We start from the raw sequence: 14,952 nt of genomic DNA on the forward strand, positions 1-14,952 counted from the left end.
AACAGAGGAAACACCAGTACAAAGCCCTGTACTTCCTAGGTCACAGGTCGGCAACCTGCGGCTCCGGAGCCGCATGCGGCTCTTTGAGCTGTCCCATGCGGCTCCCAGGCCTCCTCCCTCTGCCATGTTTACTTTTCAAAAAAAAAAAATCAATTTAAACTTCTCACAAAAAAACTTGAAAAGTTTAAATTGATTGGTTGGTTTGTGGGACCGCCCACAAACCGTTTGTGGGACTACCCACAAACCTCTTTTTTTAACTGTACTTGGCAGAGTGGAGGAAGAGAGGAAGAAGTAAAAAGGTGAGCAGGGTGGGGTGGCGGAGGCTTGCAGATCTGCTGCCTTCGCCACCCCTTCGTTTGTGGTGGGGGAGGTTAGGGTTAAGGTTGCCCCCTTCTCCTCGCCGAGGCTAGCAGCCCCGGCGGGGAGAAGGTGCCTTCCCCCCCTTCCTTCTCCTCGCTGTGGGAGAAGGCGTGTTTCCCCTCCCTTTCTCCTTGCTGCGGCTAGCAGCCTCGGCAGGGAGAAGGAAAGGGCGATTTCCCCCCCTTCTCCTTGCCGCGGCTAGCAGCCTCGGCAGGGAGAAGGAAAGGGCGATTTCCCCCCCCCTTCTCCTTGCCGCGGCTAGCAGCCTCGGCAGGGAGAAGGAAAGGGCGATTTCCCCCCCCCTTCTCCTTGCCGCGGCTAGCAGCCTCGGCAGGGAGAAGGAAAGGGCGATTTCCCCCCCCTTCTCCTTGCCGCGGCTAGCAGCCTCGGCAGGAAGAAGGAAAGGGCGATTTCCCCCCCCTTCTCCTTGCCGCGGCTAGCAGCCTCGGCAGGGAGAAGGAAAGGGCGATTTACCCCCCTTCTCCTTGCCGCGGCTAGCAGCCTCGGCAGGGAGAAGGAAAGGGCGATTTCCCCCCCCTTCTCCTTGCCGCGGCTAGCAGCCTCGGCAGGGAGAAGGAAAGGGCGATTTCCCCCCCCTTCTCCTTGCCGCGGCTAGCAGCCTCGGCAGGGAGAAGGAAAGGGCGATTTCCCCCCCCTTCTCCTTGCCGCGGCTAGCAGCCTCAGCAGGGAGAAGGAAAGGGCGATTTCCCCCCCCCTTCTCCTTGCCGCGGCTAGCAGCCTCGGCAGGGAGAAGGAAAGGGCGATTTCCCCCCCTTCTCCTTGCCGCGGCTAGCAGCGATTTACCCTCCCCTTCCTATGAGGGGAGGCGGCAGGAGCTCACGGGGGCTGCTGCTGCCACGTCTCGCCTCTCCCTTCGCTGTTTGGACCAGCGTGGGACTGCTTGGACCCCAGCGCTAAAATCCCTGCCATGGCCGCCTCCGCTCCGCTCTGGGCAGGAAGCACCTAGTCAGGCCCTCCTCAGTCTGCGGAGGAGCAAGTGAGGCGCTGCGGGAATCTCCGCGAGCGCTAGTCCTGGGGTGGTTGGGACGGAGCGCCGTCGCTCTGCTCGGGCGCTTTTGGCGGGACAGGGAAGAAGTGGCACGCGCAGATTGAAGTTCTCTCTCTCTCTTTCTCTCTTTGGCGGCGGCGGGGAAGAGAGAGAGAAGGATAAGGGAGGGGGTGAGGCGTTAAAATCCCCGCTTCCAGTGGCCGCCTCCGGACTAGCGAGGATGTTGCCTGAGGTAATGGCGGGCGAGGGAGGCGGAGGCGAGCAGGGCAGAGCGGAGCTGAGCAAAGAGAGGATGGCAGGCAGCCCCACCAAAGCTGGCTGACGGGAAGAGAGAGAGAGAGAGTGCGTGCGCACTCTCCAAACCGCCGCTGTCCCGTTTGCACAGCTGCCGCGTTCGTTCATGTTTGATGAGCGTGGCAGACCTCCGAACGGGACAGCAGCGGTTTGGAGAGTGCACGCGCACCTCTCCAAACTGCTACCGTCCTCTTTGCACAGCTGCTGAGTTCGTCCGTGTTTCTTTCAGTTTCTTTCAAACACGGAGGAATGCAGCAGCTCTGCAAATGGGGCGGCGGCAGTTTGGAGAGCTGCTGCATTCATCAAACGCAGAGGTTTGGAGGTCCCGGGAGAGGGGCAGGGCATTCGGGTGGCTCCGGCGGCGCCCGGGCTGAAGGCGCCGCAGCAACCTAGTGCCCGTCGCCTGCGAGTCCGTCCCTCCCCCCACCCCCCGTGTAAGCTGGCGGCACTGGGCAGTGACAGGTGCATGCGGCTCAGGATGCGGTGCGGGTGTAGGGGTGGTGTATGTTTTTGCTTGTTCTGCGCATGCGCGTGCGTGCCCACGTGCATGCCTACATGCGCGCGTACATTTTGCGGCTCCCACTTTTTTGTGTGTATGACGGAACCGGTTCTGAGTGGCTCTTTTGCTGTTTTGGGTTGCTGACCCCTGTCCTAGGTGTTCAACGCGCGAAAGACGGCCACCAGATCGTTATGAAGCCAGTGTAATATGCCAAGTTGATTTAGAGCCTTCTAACTATGATGAGATCAGGATGTATCCTGAAAAGGAACAGGCATCATGGAAAGCTGCAATGAACAATGATCTTTGCAGGATCTTAAGGTCTATGAGAAAGCAAAGCTGCCACCTGGTGAGCAAGCTATAGGATGTAAATGGGTTTATAAAATAAAGAAAGGAGTAGATGGAACTGTAACCCATAAGGCACGTTTGGTTGCACAAGGTTTTGCCCAAACTACTGAGGATTATGATGAGGTGTTTGCACCCAGTCTGAGGGCAACTACTTTAAGAGCAGCTTTAGTGTGGCCGGCTAAAAACCAATATACAGTAAACCATGTAGATGTGGAAACTGCATACCTACATGCTCCATTACAACACACCATTTATTTAAAAACACCACCAGGATTGACCAATGATAGAGACCATGATTGTTGGAAATTAAAGAAAAACCTTTATGGATTAAAACAATCTGGTTATGAGTGGAATAAATGTATAGTTAACGAGTTGCATGCGATAGGTTTTGTAGCCAGTAATGCTGATCCATCCATGTTTAGGAGAAAGCACAATGGAGTATTATCTTTTCTTCTATTGTTTACTGATGATATTGCAATCATAACAAAAACTGAGCTAGAAGCTAAGGACATCATTTCAAGATTGCAAAACAAATTCACTATTAGAAACCTTGGAGAAATAAGCCACTATTTGGGGTTAGATATTGTGAAAACGAATAGGGATTTTAAGATTTCGCAAGCCAGTAAAATATCTCAGTTATTAAAGAGATACAATACGGAACTATGTAAACCAGCAAAAACTCCGATGGCTATGGATTTAAGGACACTAATGTTGAGAGTCCTGTATTTGATAGGACTATGTACCAGTCTTTAATTGGTAGTCTAATGTATCTAAGCAATTGGACTAGACCTGACATCTCTTATAGTGTCAACCAATTAGCCAGATACAATAATGAACCAACTGTTAGACACTGGCAAGCAGCTAAACGAGTATTGAGGTATTTGAAGCAGTCTACTCTTTATATTTAGAGCCAAATCGTGAGTTAATTCTTACACCATATGCAGATGCGAGTTTTGCCTCTGAGACAAGCACTCGTAAATCAACTTCAGGGTTGGCTATAATGTTGGGTGATTCTTTGATTGGATGGAAAATCATTAGACAAAAACACATAAGCCTGTCTACAATGGAGGCTGAATTCTCATGTCTATCAGTGTTATGTACAGAACTGCTAGTGTACAAACAATTACTGTTGGATATGTAAATGATCCATTTACTGTATATGAGGACAATCAAGCTGCGATAAAGATGGCAAACAATGCTGCAGTCAGAACAAGATCCAAACATACAGATCTTCGTTACTTGAATGTAAGACAGCGTGTCAAAGACAAATTAATACAACTGGAATATTGTTCATCTGATGTGAACGTGACAGATCATTTCACTAAAGTCCAAAGTTCTGTGAAACACAATGGTAGCTGTGAAACAATTGGCATAAGATTGTAAGAGGTTATATATTATTCTACCCAAAGGGGAGATTGTTAGGCATATGGTGATAGCCTACATAGTTGGGTTGAAAATATATAAACCATGATGTTGTGACTTTAAGATGTTAATTGGCCAATGGGTGTGTAAGTGTTCTCATGGCCATAAGAGGGAGCTAGGAATGTAGCTTCTCTCTCTCTGAATTCACTGCTCTCTACTATTACTGTTTTTGCTCTGTTTTGCTGTACTGTTGGTTTACTACTGTGATAAACCTGAACTGTGTATTTGACCTCTGGACCGGTAAGAAGACTTTGCATTTTGGATTACTCCTTGGACTGTTGCTATTGTGTATGACCTGGACTGTTTATTTTTGACCGTGCATTTTTGTTCTTACACCACCTCAAAAGTAAAATACTTTTTGTTTTCACAACTCAGTGTACTCTTGTGGTTACTGTGTGACTCTTACTGCTCTCAGTACCCTTCCTTGTCTGTGCAACTCTTTGGTAGCACAAGGAGACCTCTGCACAACAATCCTTAACAAAAATCCAAACACTTCAGCAGCCCTTTCCCAAACTGGATCCTTCTAGAAGTTTTGACTGCCAATCCCATCAGCTCATGACCAATGGTCAGAAACTATTTAGCTTGTAAAACCAAATATCTGAAGGAATGAGTGTGGGAGAACTGATCTATAATAATCCCAAAGTATAGATAGGTTTCTTTTCTTTCTTCCCTTTATATCCCCTTTCATACTTTTCTTCCTTTTTTCACTTTTCATCACTTTTTTTCTTTAATCTTATATTAAAAGGTAAAGGTTCCCCCGCACATGTGTGCTAGTCATTTCCGACTCTAGGGGCCGGTGCTCATCTCCGTTTCAAAACCAAAGAGCCAGCGCTTGTCCCAGGACATCTCCGTGGTCATGTGGCCGGCATGACTAGACGCCAAAGGCGCACGGAACACTGTTACCTTCCCACCGTAGTGGTCCCTATTTTTCTACTTGCATTTTTACGTGCTTTCGAACTGCTAGGTTGGCAGAAGCTGGGACAAGTAACAGGCGCTCAGTTTGTTATGCGGCACTCGGGATTCGACCCGCCAAACTGCCGACCTTCTGATCGATAAGCTCAGCGTCCTAACCCACTGAGCCATGTTTAACTGTTATCTTGAAATAATTTAATAAAATATTTTTAAAAGCTCTTCAGCTCTGTGCTAAACTGTAACATGCTTGATTTTGACTCAGAGTGACATTTGAATTCAGCTCTTATAGGCCAGGTATGAATCTAACCAATTGTTTTTGTTGTTCAGTCATAATCATAATCATAATAGTAAAGTTGGAAGGGACCTTGGAGGTCATCTAGTCCAACACCCTGCTCAGGCAGGAAACCCTATACCATTTCAGACAAATGGCTGTCCAGTCTCTTCTTAAAAACTTCCAGTGTTGGAGCATTCACAGCTTCTGGAAGCAGGTTGTTCCACTGGTTAATTGTTCTAACTGTCAGGAAGTTTCTCCTTAGTTCTAGGTTGCTTCTCTCCTTGATTAGTTTCCATCCGTTGCTGATTAGTTTCCATCCGTTGCTGATTAGTTTCCATCCATTGCAGTCGCTAAGTCCTGTCCAACTCTTCACGACCCCATGGACCATAGCACACTGAATTCCCCTGTCCTCCACTGTCTCCCTGAGTTTGTTCCAATTAACTGATTCTAGTTTATTTCAAAAATTATGGTTAAGCCAACCATGGCTTAGCATAATAGAGCAACCATTAGTTGCTATTAAATACTCTGCTACTGATTAAACATTTACTTCTGAACCATTTTTCCCCCCAGCTTAAATTCAAATCTTAATTCAAATGTTGCTTTGGATCATAAAAGCTGCAGAATCCTTTTGAAAAATAGAACAGAGCTGCTGATATGTTTCAATGCTATGCTGTTTTCCTGGTTCTGGGATTTATTTATTTATTTAAAAAGTACCAATACAAACAGAAGAGAGGGGCTCTGAATAAGAATGGAATAGCTACAGCTACAGCTACAGCTTGAAAAAGGAAGACAGTACTTGGTTATTCCTTATTGGTCCCAAAGGCTCCATTATGCCCTTTAGAAATTGCTGCACTTTTTCTAGTACTCATAAAAAAAGACAAATTAGCAGGTATCTTGTCTAGATCAGCAAATAAAAGGAATTAGCCCACCTCCCTGTGGGAACTGAACTCAGATAAAGATACGATCTCTCTCAATGGAGAAGAAATACATACAGGCCACATATTGTAGGACCGGCCAAGTGTCGCAGAAAGATAAAATTAAGCTGTATTTCAGAGACGCTACATGGTTCCTTTCTTCCTCTTGCCTAAATGCGTTTCCACATGTCTTTGAATGGAGTACATCTATTCTGGTTTCCTGTAAATTAAGCTAAATGAAATAACAAAGAAATAAACCAGGCTACATTCAGAAATAATATTCATTTCACTGTTTTATATTTATAGCCTGCCACAGTCCTAACGGACTCTAGGCAGGAAATAATATCAAAAATAAACCTATCTGGTACATCCAAGGCACAATTCACTAAACTCCTGGGAAAATGCTATTTTGACCTGTTTTGAAATGCCTGTAAGGTAGGGCCTTCAATATCTCTGGAGTAAACTTTTCTATGAACAGGGGCTGCCAATGAGAATGGCTATCACCAGGCTAAAATGCCATGGAACCCATGAGGAAAGTAGATCCACAACTTTATAAAGGAGAGAAATAGATGGGAAGGCTCTTTTAAACTGTCATTAGTTTGCATTTCTTTGTGTAGAGTTGCTATTATGGATCTACCATTCCTGCTCCCCAGAGCATCAACATTTGATGACCTTGACTTGCTAACAGGAAGCAAAACTCATTTCTCTATATCCCAATTCCCTCACTCCATGCAAAAGAAAATAAATTACACCTCATTCACACCCTTATTTCACTTTGTGTGGATTTGTTTAGCTTGCTGAATAAATGACTAAATAATCAGCAATAAAGTTTGGGTTAGGAAGTATGTTGAATGGCAGGTGCTCATGTGCCTGTGTGCCTGTGTGTTCCTTCGAGTCCGTATTGATTCCTGGTGGCTGCCTGCATTTTTCTTGGCAAGATTTGCCAAATGGTTTACCGTTGTCTCCTTCCTAAGGCTGACAGAGGCTGGCCTAAGATCACCCAGCTGACTTCATACTTAAAGCAGGGCTAGAACTCACAGTCTCTCAGTCTTAAGCCTGGTACCTTAACTCCTACACCAAAGTGGATCTCTTAACACAGGAAAGCAGTCTAGCAAAAATACTAGCTACAACTGAACATCTATAGCAGACATGTCAAACACAAGGCCCGGGGGCCGGATCCGGCCCGTGAAGTGGTTTCATGTGGCCCGCGAAGCCATCCTGGAAACAGTGAGGGAACGGCCCCCACTGCCTTGGCCCTGGCCCAGAGACCCTCCTTCTGCCAGAGACCCTCAGATCTGTCCCACTACTGCCCAGGCTCCCATAGGCACCCTTGATGCAAATGATGTAGAGTTGGCCATGCCCACCCAGTAGGCTATACACACTCTAGCCACGCCCACCCAGTAGGCCACGCCCACCCTGGCCATACCCACCCAGCCCCCTGAGGGCAACTGCAATGCTGATGCGGCCCTCAATGAAATTGAGTTTGACACCCCTGATCTATAGATATAGAGGCAGCATTCCTTCAAATGCCAGAGAGGCAGAGCAAAGATGACAGAAAGTTGTTGTCTACCTACTCTGCTTTAGGCTGGGCTTTTCACTGTTTGAAAATGGTTTCCAGATTAGATAGATCTGCTCAGGGGATGATCCAACATGGATTCTACTCTTACAGCTCCACCGTTTCCTAACAATCTATCCAGTTGACAAAAATCAAGCATCTTTTTGCACTATAAAACCTTTGCACAAGTTTTTAAAAAAGAAACAAGAGCACATTTACAACACAGCTAGTGTTGGGCATTCAGGCCTGGAGAGAAACTTTTCAAATATTTCCCTAAGTTATAATTAAATGAATCACTCCATGCTCAAGAACTGAGGCCACATAGAGGGGGCTGTTTCTTCACAAGCGAATGAACTTCAAACACCTTTCTTGAAGGAAATGCCCAATTACAGAATAAATAGGGGACCCTCAGAATATAAACAAGCAATGGTGTTTAGGCAGGAAACCAGAATCCAATTTCCCTCTGTCTCTTTGATGTTTAAAGAAGAAGTGATTGCTCTCTTGACTAAGAACCAACATGTGTGGTGCTTCTGCTGCCCTTGTCCTGATATATAAAAATGAATCTTCTGTATTCTGCTGGATACTGCAAATTCAATGTGCCAGAATCTTAAAAAAATGGGAAAAAGAAATATGAATAAAAGGCACACAGCATGGCAAAAGAACAAAGAATGCTGTGATGTTTGCCAGCTTTATTTCTTAATACTTGCTTATTAACATTTATCCCAATACAGAGACAGCAGCATAAATGATAATTTCCATTTTCCCTGAAGGATGAAGAGTGTCTTAGTTTAAAAAAAAAGCAGTTCTTTTCTGAACATGGGTTGAAGAGATCCCAAGAACGTCTTCTAGGAGAAGTCCTCCAAGACTACTAGCTTTCCAGCCTAGAAGTTCATCTGCTCCAGGCATTATTAATTCGTCTATTTTATTTGGGCAACTCCACAGCCTCAGACAGGTAGAAGAGAATGTTTTATAGCTCTCAAGCTCTGATTTTCCCCCACCACCACATTTTCCACACTAATATAATAAGACTGGTGGAGACAGCTTGATTAAGAAAAAGGAAAAGATGTAGAAGCAAATTATGCAGACAGCAGCAGAACGTGATAGCCATCAAGAAGTATCTTGAAGTAAGTCTAGCTGCACCAAGTAAGCCGGCACGATTATCTTAGTCTTTGTCTGATCAAAACCAGGCATTATCTGCTCTCAACATAAAAATGTTTATGCAATATGAAGATGTAAGAAATCTTCTTGAAAAACAAATGTACACATTTATGGTGTAACCTTGCTTGATTATTTTTATTAATTTACATGAAAATCACTTTCAGGATGGGTACGGGAAATATATTCTTTTCTTGCTTTTACTCTGGAGATATGTCCAACAAATATCTTCTTTCATTGAATACAGGTGCATTTACAGGTAGTCCTCTACTTACAACAGTTTGTTTAGTGACCGTTTGAAGTTACAACTGCACTGAAAAAAGTGACTTATGACTTCTTCACATTTACGACCATTGCAGCATCGCTGTGGTCACGTGATCAAAATTCACATGGACACATGGAAACTGGTTCATATTTATGACAGTTGCAGTGCCTTAGGGTCATTGTGATCTCCTTTTGTGATCTTCTGACAAGCAAAGTCAATGAGAAAACCATGTTACTAAATTAACAACTGCAGTGATTCACTTAACAACTCTGGCAGGAAAGGTCATAAAATGGGGCAAAACTCACTTAACTAGTGTCTCACTTAGCAGCAGAAATTTTAGGCTCAATTGTGGTCATATGTTGAGGACTACCTGTATTAACTCTCTTCAGCTTGTTGATTTGTCATTAGACATATTTTCCAACAAGCTACAAGTCAATGATAGCAATAGCATTTAGACTTCTATACCTGGATCCTCATTTTATTGACCTTGGAAAGATGGAAGGCTGAGTCATCTGGAGCCCCAAGTCCAGGCCTGCAGTATTGCATTTTAACCACCAGGGCTCACCTGTACAGTAGTCTATTATTGGTCTGTGCTGATCCGCTGCAACGTCTCCATGTTTACTGCCAGTTATCTGGCCAAACCAGAGTCATATTCACCATCTCAGCCCCTGCCTCCCCATGGTCAACACCAGTTAGCTGCTTCAGGACAACGAATCCTTGTTTCACTAAAGTAGTAATACCAGGAATAACAGGAGTATTAGAATTCAAAAACCTGGCCATTGTGAGCAAATATGTCACAATCATCAACTGTAAATCCACATGTCTATGCTAAGTGAAACTGTGTTTTTGCACAAACCACCTTCAAAGGAAAGCGGAAATATCACAACGTATGGAGCTTCATGGGTTGGAGACTGTCTTGTCTGCAGCTCTTTAGGAGAACTCTTTAATAGTAGTCTTATTCTATTATGCTCTTGAGCAGCAGGTGTGTGCTAAGAGTTATTGTAAAGGCCTGGGTTGATAAAGTGGTAAAGAAATAGTTAAAAATTTGCAACAAAAAATAGTTGAAAAAGAAAAATGAAGAGGATGATAAGGCATATACCTTGAACTATGACTCCTATGCTCATAAAAAGTGGAGAGAGGATGTTTTGCTTGACTGAGTAGTCATTGCATTTTATTTGGTGGTCAACAACTGTGGAAACGTTTGAGAAATATGTGTATGCCAAACCAAAAACCAAAAAAGAAAAGTCACAGACTATTTTCATGGGCACTCTGATGATCCCAGATAGATTTCTTGTAGGACTTGTCCTCTGTCAAAGTCATAGCTGTCTTTTGTTCAAAAAAATTCAACAGAGCTCCTAGGGCAGAAATGAAAAGAAACTTTTAAAATGCTGTAGAAGTGAAGTTTTCACTAAAGAAGGGCAGGAAAAGCATCCAGGCAGACTAAGCTATCAAAAAACCTGAGCTATCCAATCTGTCTAGCTAATGCTTATATGGTCAATGCTTAATACAAGGAGCTTCATGTATGTTGGGTCTTCTCTGCTGCTCTTCTCTGCTGACTAATCAATAATTTTTATCTTTCCCCTCACAAGGACAAGCATTTTCAGAATCAGCTTCTCTCTTTCTCAGAATCTGAAATATTGCAGTCTCTTCCAACCAGACTGAAACCTCCTCTCTCATTCTGCTCTAGTTGGCAAGTATGCCTGCACCTTGCTAGACTCCTTCTGCATGGCATTAATTGAGAAACATTGGGTTATTTGGGGTACTATCTTGAAGCATCTCTTCAAACAGTATAATTATGACAGGATCACAGCTACCCATAAACTTCAAGGTAACTTCAGAGCTGTAGACATCATCCAGTCCTCTCAAAGAGGTTTCAAATATTCCCTCTACTCAATCAACCAATCCCTGAATATCATAAGGCTCAGATATACATGAGGTCATGTCGATCTTTCCAAGAACCTAATTCACATCATGCTGCAATCAATCTCGATTTCTTATCAACTCTGGTTCTTGGATCTTTCAGACTACAGTAGAATATAATGAGGGCTGTCTATCGAATGACAACTAAGTTCGTATTCATTTCTTCCTAGTCCCGTCCCTGATCCGCTGCCAATTCTACTGAACCTTCATCAAGGTTCATTAGAGTCTGAAAGTAGAAAAATCAAGCAAAGTGCCTGCGAATGTCAAGTCCAATCGTGCAGGGGAGTGAGAGCTGGCCACCCTACCGATAGTGTCTGCGTCTTTTACGATCTCACAAGGTAACGCTCACAAATCACTCCCTCTCAGCTTGAGTTTCTTCCTTCTGCAATGCAGGGCATATCAATCGGTTATTTTGAGGGACTTTGATGATAAAATACTTTGAGCATGAAAATGCTAGAGAAAAGTATTATGAATTACTGCTACAATAGGCTTTTAAAGTGAGTGCCCCAATCCCTCACACTGGAAGCAAAACAGTTCTTAAAAACAGGGAGTTATAAAAGCCTTGAGCATGTCAGGGAGCTTTGGATAAACTCCTCATAAAATGCTTTATCATCTAAGATGAATGATGAAGGTAATGGACAACCATGAAACTATGTCATTGCTCTTTCTCTGATATCGATGTTGACCATGATCAGAGACATCAAAGCGGGCCCAGCATACTTTATGTTTGACTGCATGACGCCATTATATTTTCTTCCTTCTATACCCACAGCTTCCTCCGGTATTGAATTATTATTTTTTTCCTTTTTCTTATTACTGAATGAAAAGGCTCCTTCACATCCATCACGCACAGAACGCTTCAGGAGTCTGCAGAAACTCATCTTGTGTTCTTTATTCCACCCCAAGGACACTGTTCTGAATGCAGCAGAGAAGGAGGAGGAGGAGGAGGAGAAAAAAGGCTTTCTGTCCATAATTAACATCTTACACATCCCAGAGGTCTTTAGCAGGGCCTGGCATTTAATGCTCTGCTGCAGCTAATAGGCAATCAAGCGAACTTTCACTTGAGGATGGAGTCAGGGTCTTTCCTTGATGCTCTTTAAACCAACAAATCCAGACACAAAGAATCTACAAAAAGAATGATGGAAGATGAGGATAGGGGAGAAAACTGTTTCTCTGGAATGCTCTATATTAAAATATCTGGCTTCCCTTAAAAGGCAAGGTGGTCCTCATTTAGTGACTGCTCCGTTTAGTAATTGTTCACAGTTAGGATAGTGATAAAAAATAACTTTGTGTTCAATCGTTGCATTTACAACCTTTGCAAGTCTATAAAACGAAGACAAGGTAAGATCATAAGCACCATGAAGGTTTCACTTAATGATTGCTTCCCTTAACAACCAAGCTGCTTGTCCCAATTGTGGTTGTTAAATGAGAATTCTCTGTATTTAAACCAAGGGGGTTATAATTTTGTGATACAAGCGGCACCAAATTGCTTGGCACTTCTTTTGTGAAGATGGGAGCAGGGATGCGTTTTTGACTCCTGGTGACTGCCTGGACAGGTCCTTGAATTTTTATCAGCAAGGCTTTTCAGAAGTGGTTTGCCATTGCCTGCTTCCTAAAGTTGAGAAAGAGGAACTGGTCCAAGGTCACCCACCTAGCTTCATGTTTAATATGGGACTAGAATTCACAGTCTCTAGACTGATGCCTTAACCACTATACTAAGCTGGCTTTAACTGAATAAGTAAAGGCACTCAGATTCTGTAAAATCATGGAGGCTCTAAGGTTTTAGGTGTAATTCTGAATTACCTCCTCTGATTCATCCAACCACAATTTTCTCAATCCCCCCTCACCTTTCAACCCCCTTTCATTCTTCTTTATATATATTTTGTAGGCAAATTCTCTTTCTAGTCACATTCTATATGACCAAACCATTTCATTGTATGTGTTTCATACTGGTTCTTGTCTTGTGTATTCAGTTTATAATCCAGACATGTCAAAGACAAGGTCGCAGTCGGCTGCAACCACCCGGCCACACTCATTCCGGCCATGCCCACCCAGTCAGCTGTGACCATCCTGCCCCCCCCCCCCACACACACACACACACCGAGGGCTGATGCGGCCCTTAATAAACCTTTTCTTGGTTTATCATGTACATATCCAAAGTAGCCCATTCTGACTGCAAGCGATATTCTTTTAGGTTCTGTCAGACATACTTTAACTATCAAGTACATGTAATGAATAAGCAGAAGCACACCCTTATACACAGCCATTTTCACTTCTTTTGACAAAACACTCATTGCTCACAACAGTCCAAGACGTACAATCACAATTGAGTCCAAAATTTATGTTGCTAAGTGAGACATTTGTTAATGCCCCATTTTATGACTCTTCTTGCCACAGTTGTTAAGTGAATCACTGCAGCTATTAAATTACTAACCCGGTTGTTAAATGAATCTAGCTTCCCCATTGACTCTGCTTGTCAGAAAGTTGCAAGATGGGATCACATGGCCTCTAATCCCTGCAACAGTCATAAATATAGACTTGTTGCCAAGCATCCAAATTTTGATCATGTGACCACAGGGATCCTGCAATGGTCGTTAAGTGTGAAAAACGGTCATAAGTCATTTTTTTTCAATGTTGTAGCTTTGAACGGTCACTAAATGAACTGTTGTAAGTTGAGGACTACTATCAGCAGTTGCACATCTTTAAATCCTTCCATTTCTTCCATTAACAAAAAGGAATAGTGTATTCCAGGATTGTACAAAAAGTTCAAATCTGAAACAAATAGAGCTTGAAACAGGATGTTAAAGCCATTCCAGATATGTTCTGAGACAGAAACAGCCTTGTTTTAAGCCTGAAAGGGGATCAGTTTGAATTCAGAACCCTTTTGATGTGTTCAGAAAAACATCAAAGCATTTCTAGTAAGATTGGAAGATCCAGTTTCAAGCTTTAAGTGGCTGTTTCACAGCTCCAAACCAAGCGCGTATGTGTGTGCATGGGAACACATGCCCACAAACCCAAACATACACACAAATATAAGCACAAGCCAGAGCTTTCCTTACTGGTACAGGTCTGTTCCCAAGAAAGTTGAGGTCACTGTTCTCCCCAAAGAGGTAGCCTTCAGGATGTGTAGAGTCAAACTTCTCACCTCCCATGATGAAGTGACTGGCAAAGTAGCTACCTGAAAGAGAGAGCACAAAGTCTGTCAGAATCAAGCTGAGAAGCCAAGGTAGTGATTTATAGGACCAAAAAAATGCACTTCAGAGAAACAGGGAATCAAGCATGGCCAAAAGCAAGTCGGTAGAGTGTAGAGTAGTTCATAAAAATAAAGTGTTTAATTTCACACACAGCTGGCCCTTAGAATTGTGGAGAAATATTTCAGAAATGTCCTGCTCAAAGATTTGGGAGCCAAAAAAGGTAACCAGGAAAATAAGGTACAGAAAGCCTACAGATCATGCTTTCTGCAATTCTTTCCAACAGCGCCCTGTACTAGCCGCGGCCACAGGAAGCTTTGGTATTTTCTTCTGTGTAAAGAACTACCATGTTGTATCTATATGTGAAGTCGTATGGTTCTGCTTTCTCCCATTTAATCTATGAGATCATCTGCATGTCCCAGGTGACCTGGCTTGAAGACATCCCATAGCCATTTGCCAGGGACACAGATGCAGAACATTGTCCTCCACCCACTTCCAGCCCACTGCAGTTCTCATCCATCTTCCTCTTGCTTCCATGTCAAAAGTTGTGCTTTTCCGTCCTTAGCCAGCAGAAACAGTGTTGGGTAGGCGGTTGGTAGTACTTCACTTCAAGTGTAAGCACTGCCTCCTCTCCCAACTGGGAGAGGAGACAGGTCACTCTCTCCCCTGCAGTTAGGGTCATTTGTCTTAGACCGCTGGGCAGCCTGCTGTTCTTCAAAGGGAACTTTCTCACTTAAGGCCTGACTGCCCTGCACTTTGCTCGGCATGTTTCATGGAGTCCTTATATACCTGAAAACATTGATGTTTAGAACACCATTATATGAAGAACAATTAAAG

General features: G+C 43.8%; 1 protein-coding gene across 7 annotated transcripts in view; it reads right to left on the bottom strand.

Moving 5' to 3' along the window:
* Window positions 1–14,952, bottom strand: part of RNF157 (ring finger protein 157) — a 108,206-nt gene that overhangs the window by 60,022 nt on the left and 33,232 nt on the right. For all 7 annotated transcript variants that reach the window (XR_014025329.1, XR_014025330.1, XM_081319510.1 and 4 more), the window contains exon 2: window positions 13,984–14,102. Coding sequence is in view for 5 of the 7 variants with exons in the window: in XM_081319510.1 (XP_081175636.1) it covers window positions 13,984–14,102 (119 nt within the window). In the remaining 2 variants the exon portion in view is untranslated. The remainder of the gene's footprint in view (window positions 1–13,983; window positions 14,103–14,952) is intronic.

This window comes from Vipera berus, assembly GCF_964194415.1.
Source record: "Vipera berus genome assembly, chromosome: 2".
Lineage (NCBI taxonomy): Eukaryota > Metazoa > Chordata > Lepidosauria > Squamata > Viperidae > Vipera > Vipera berus.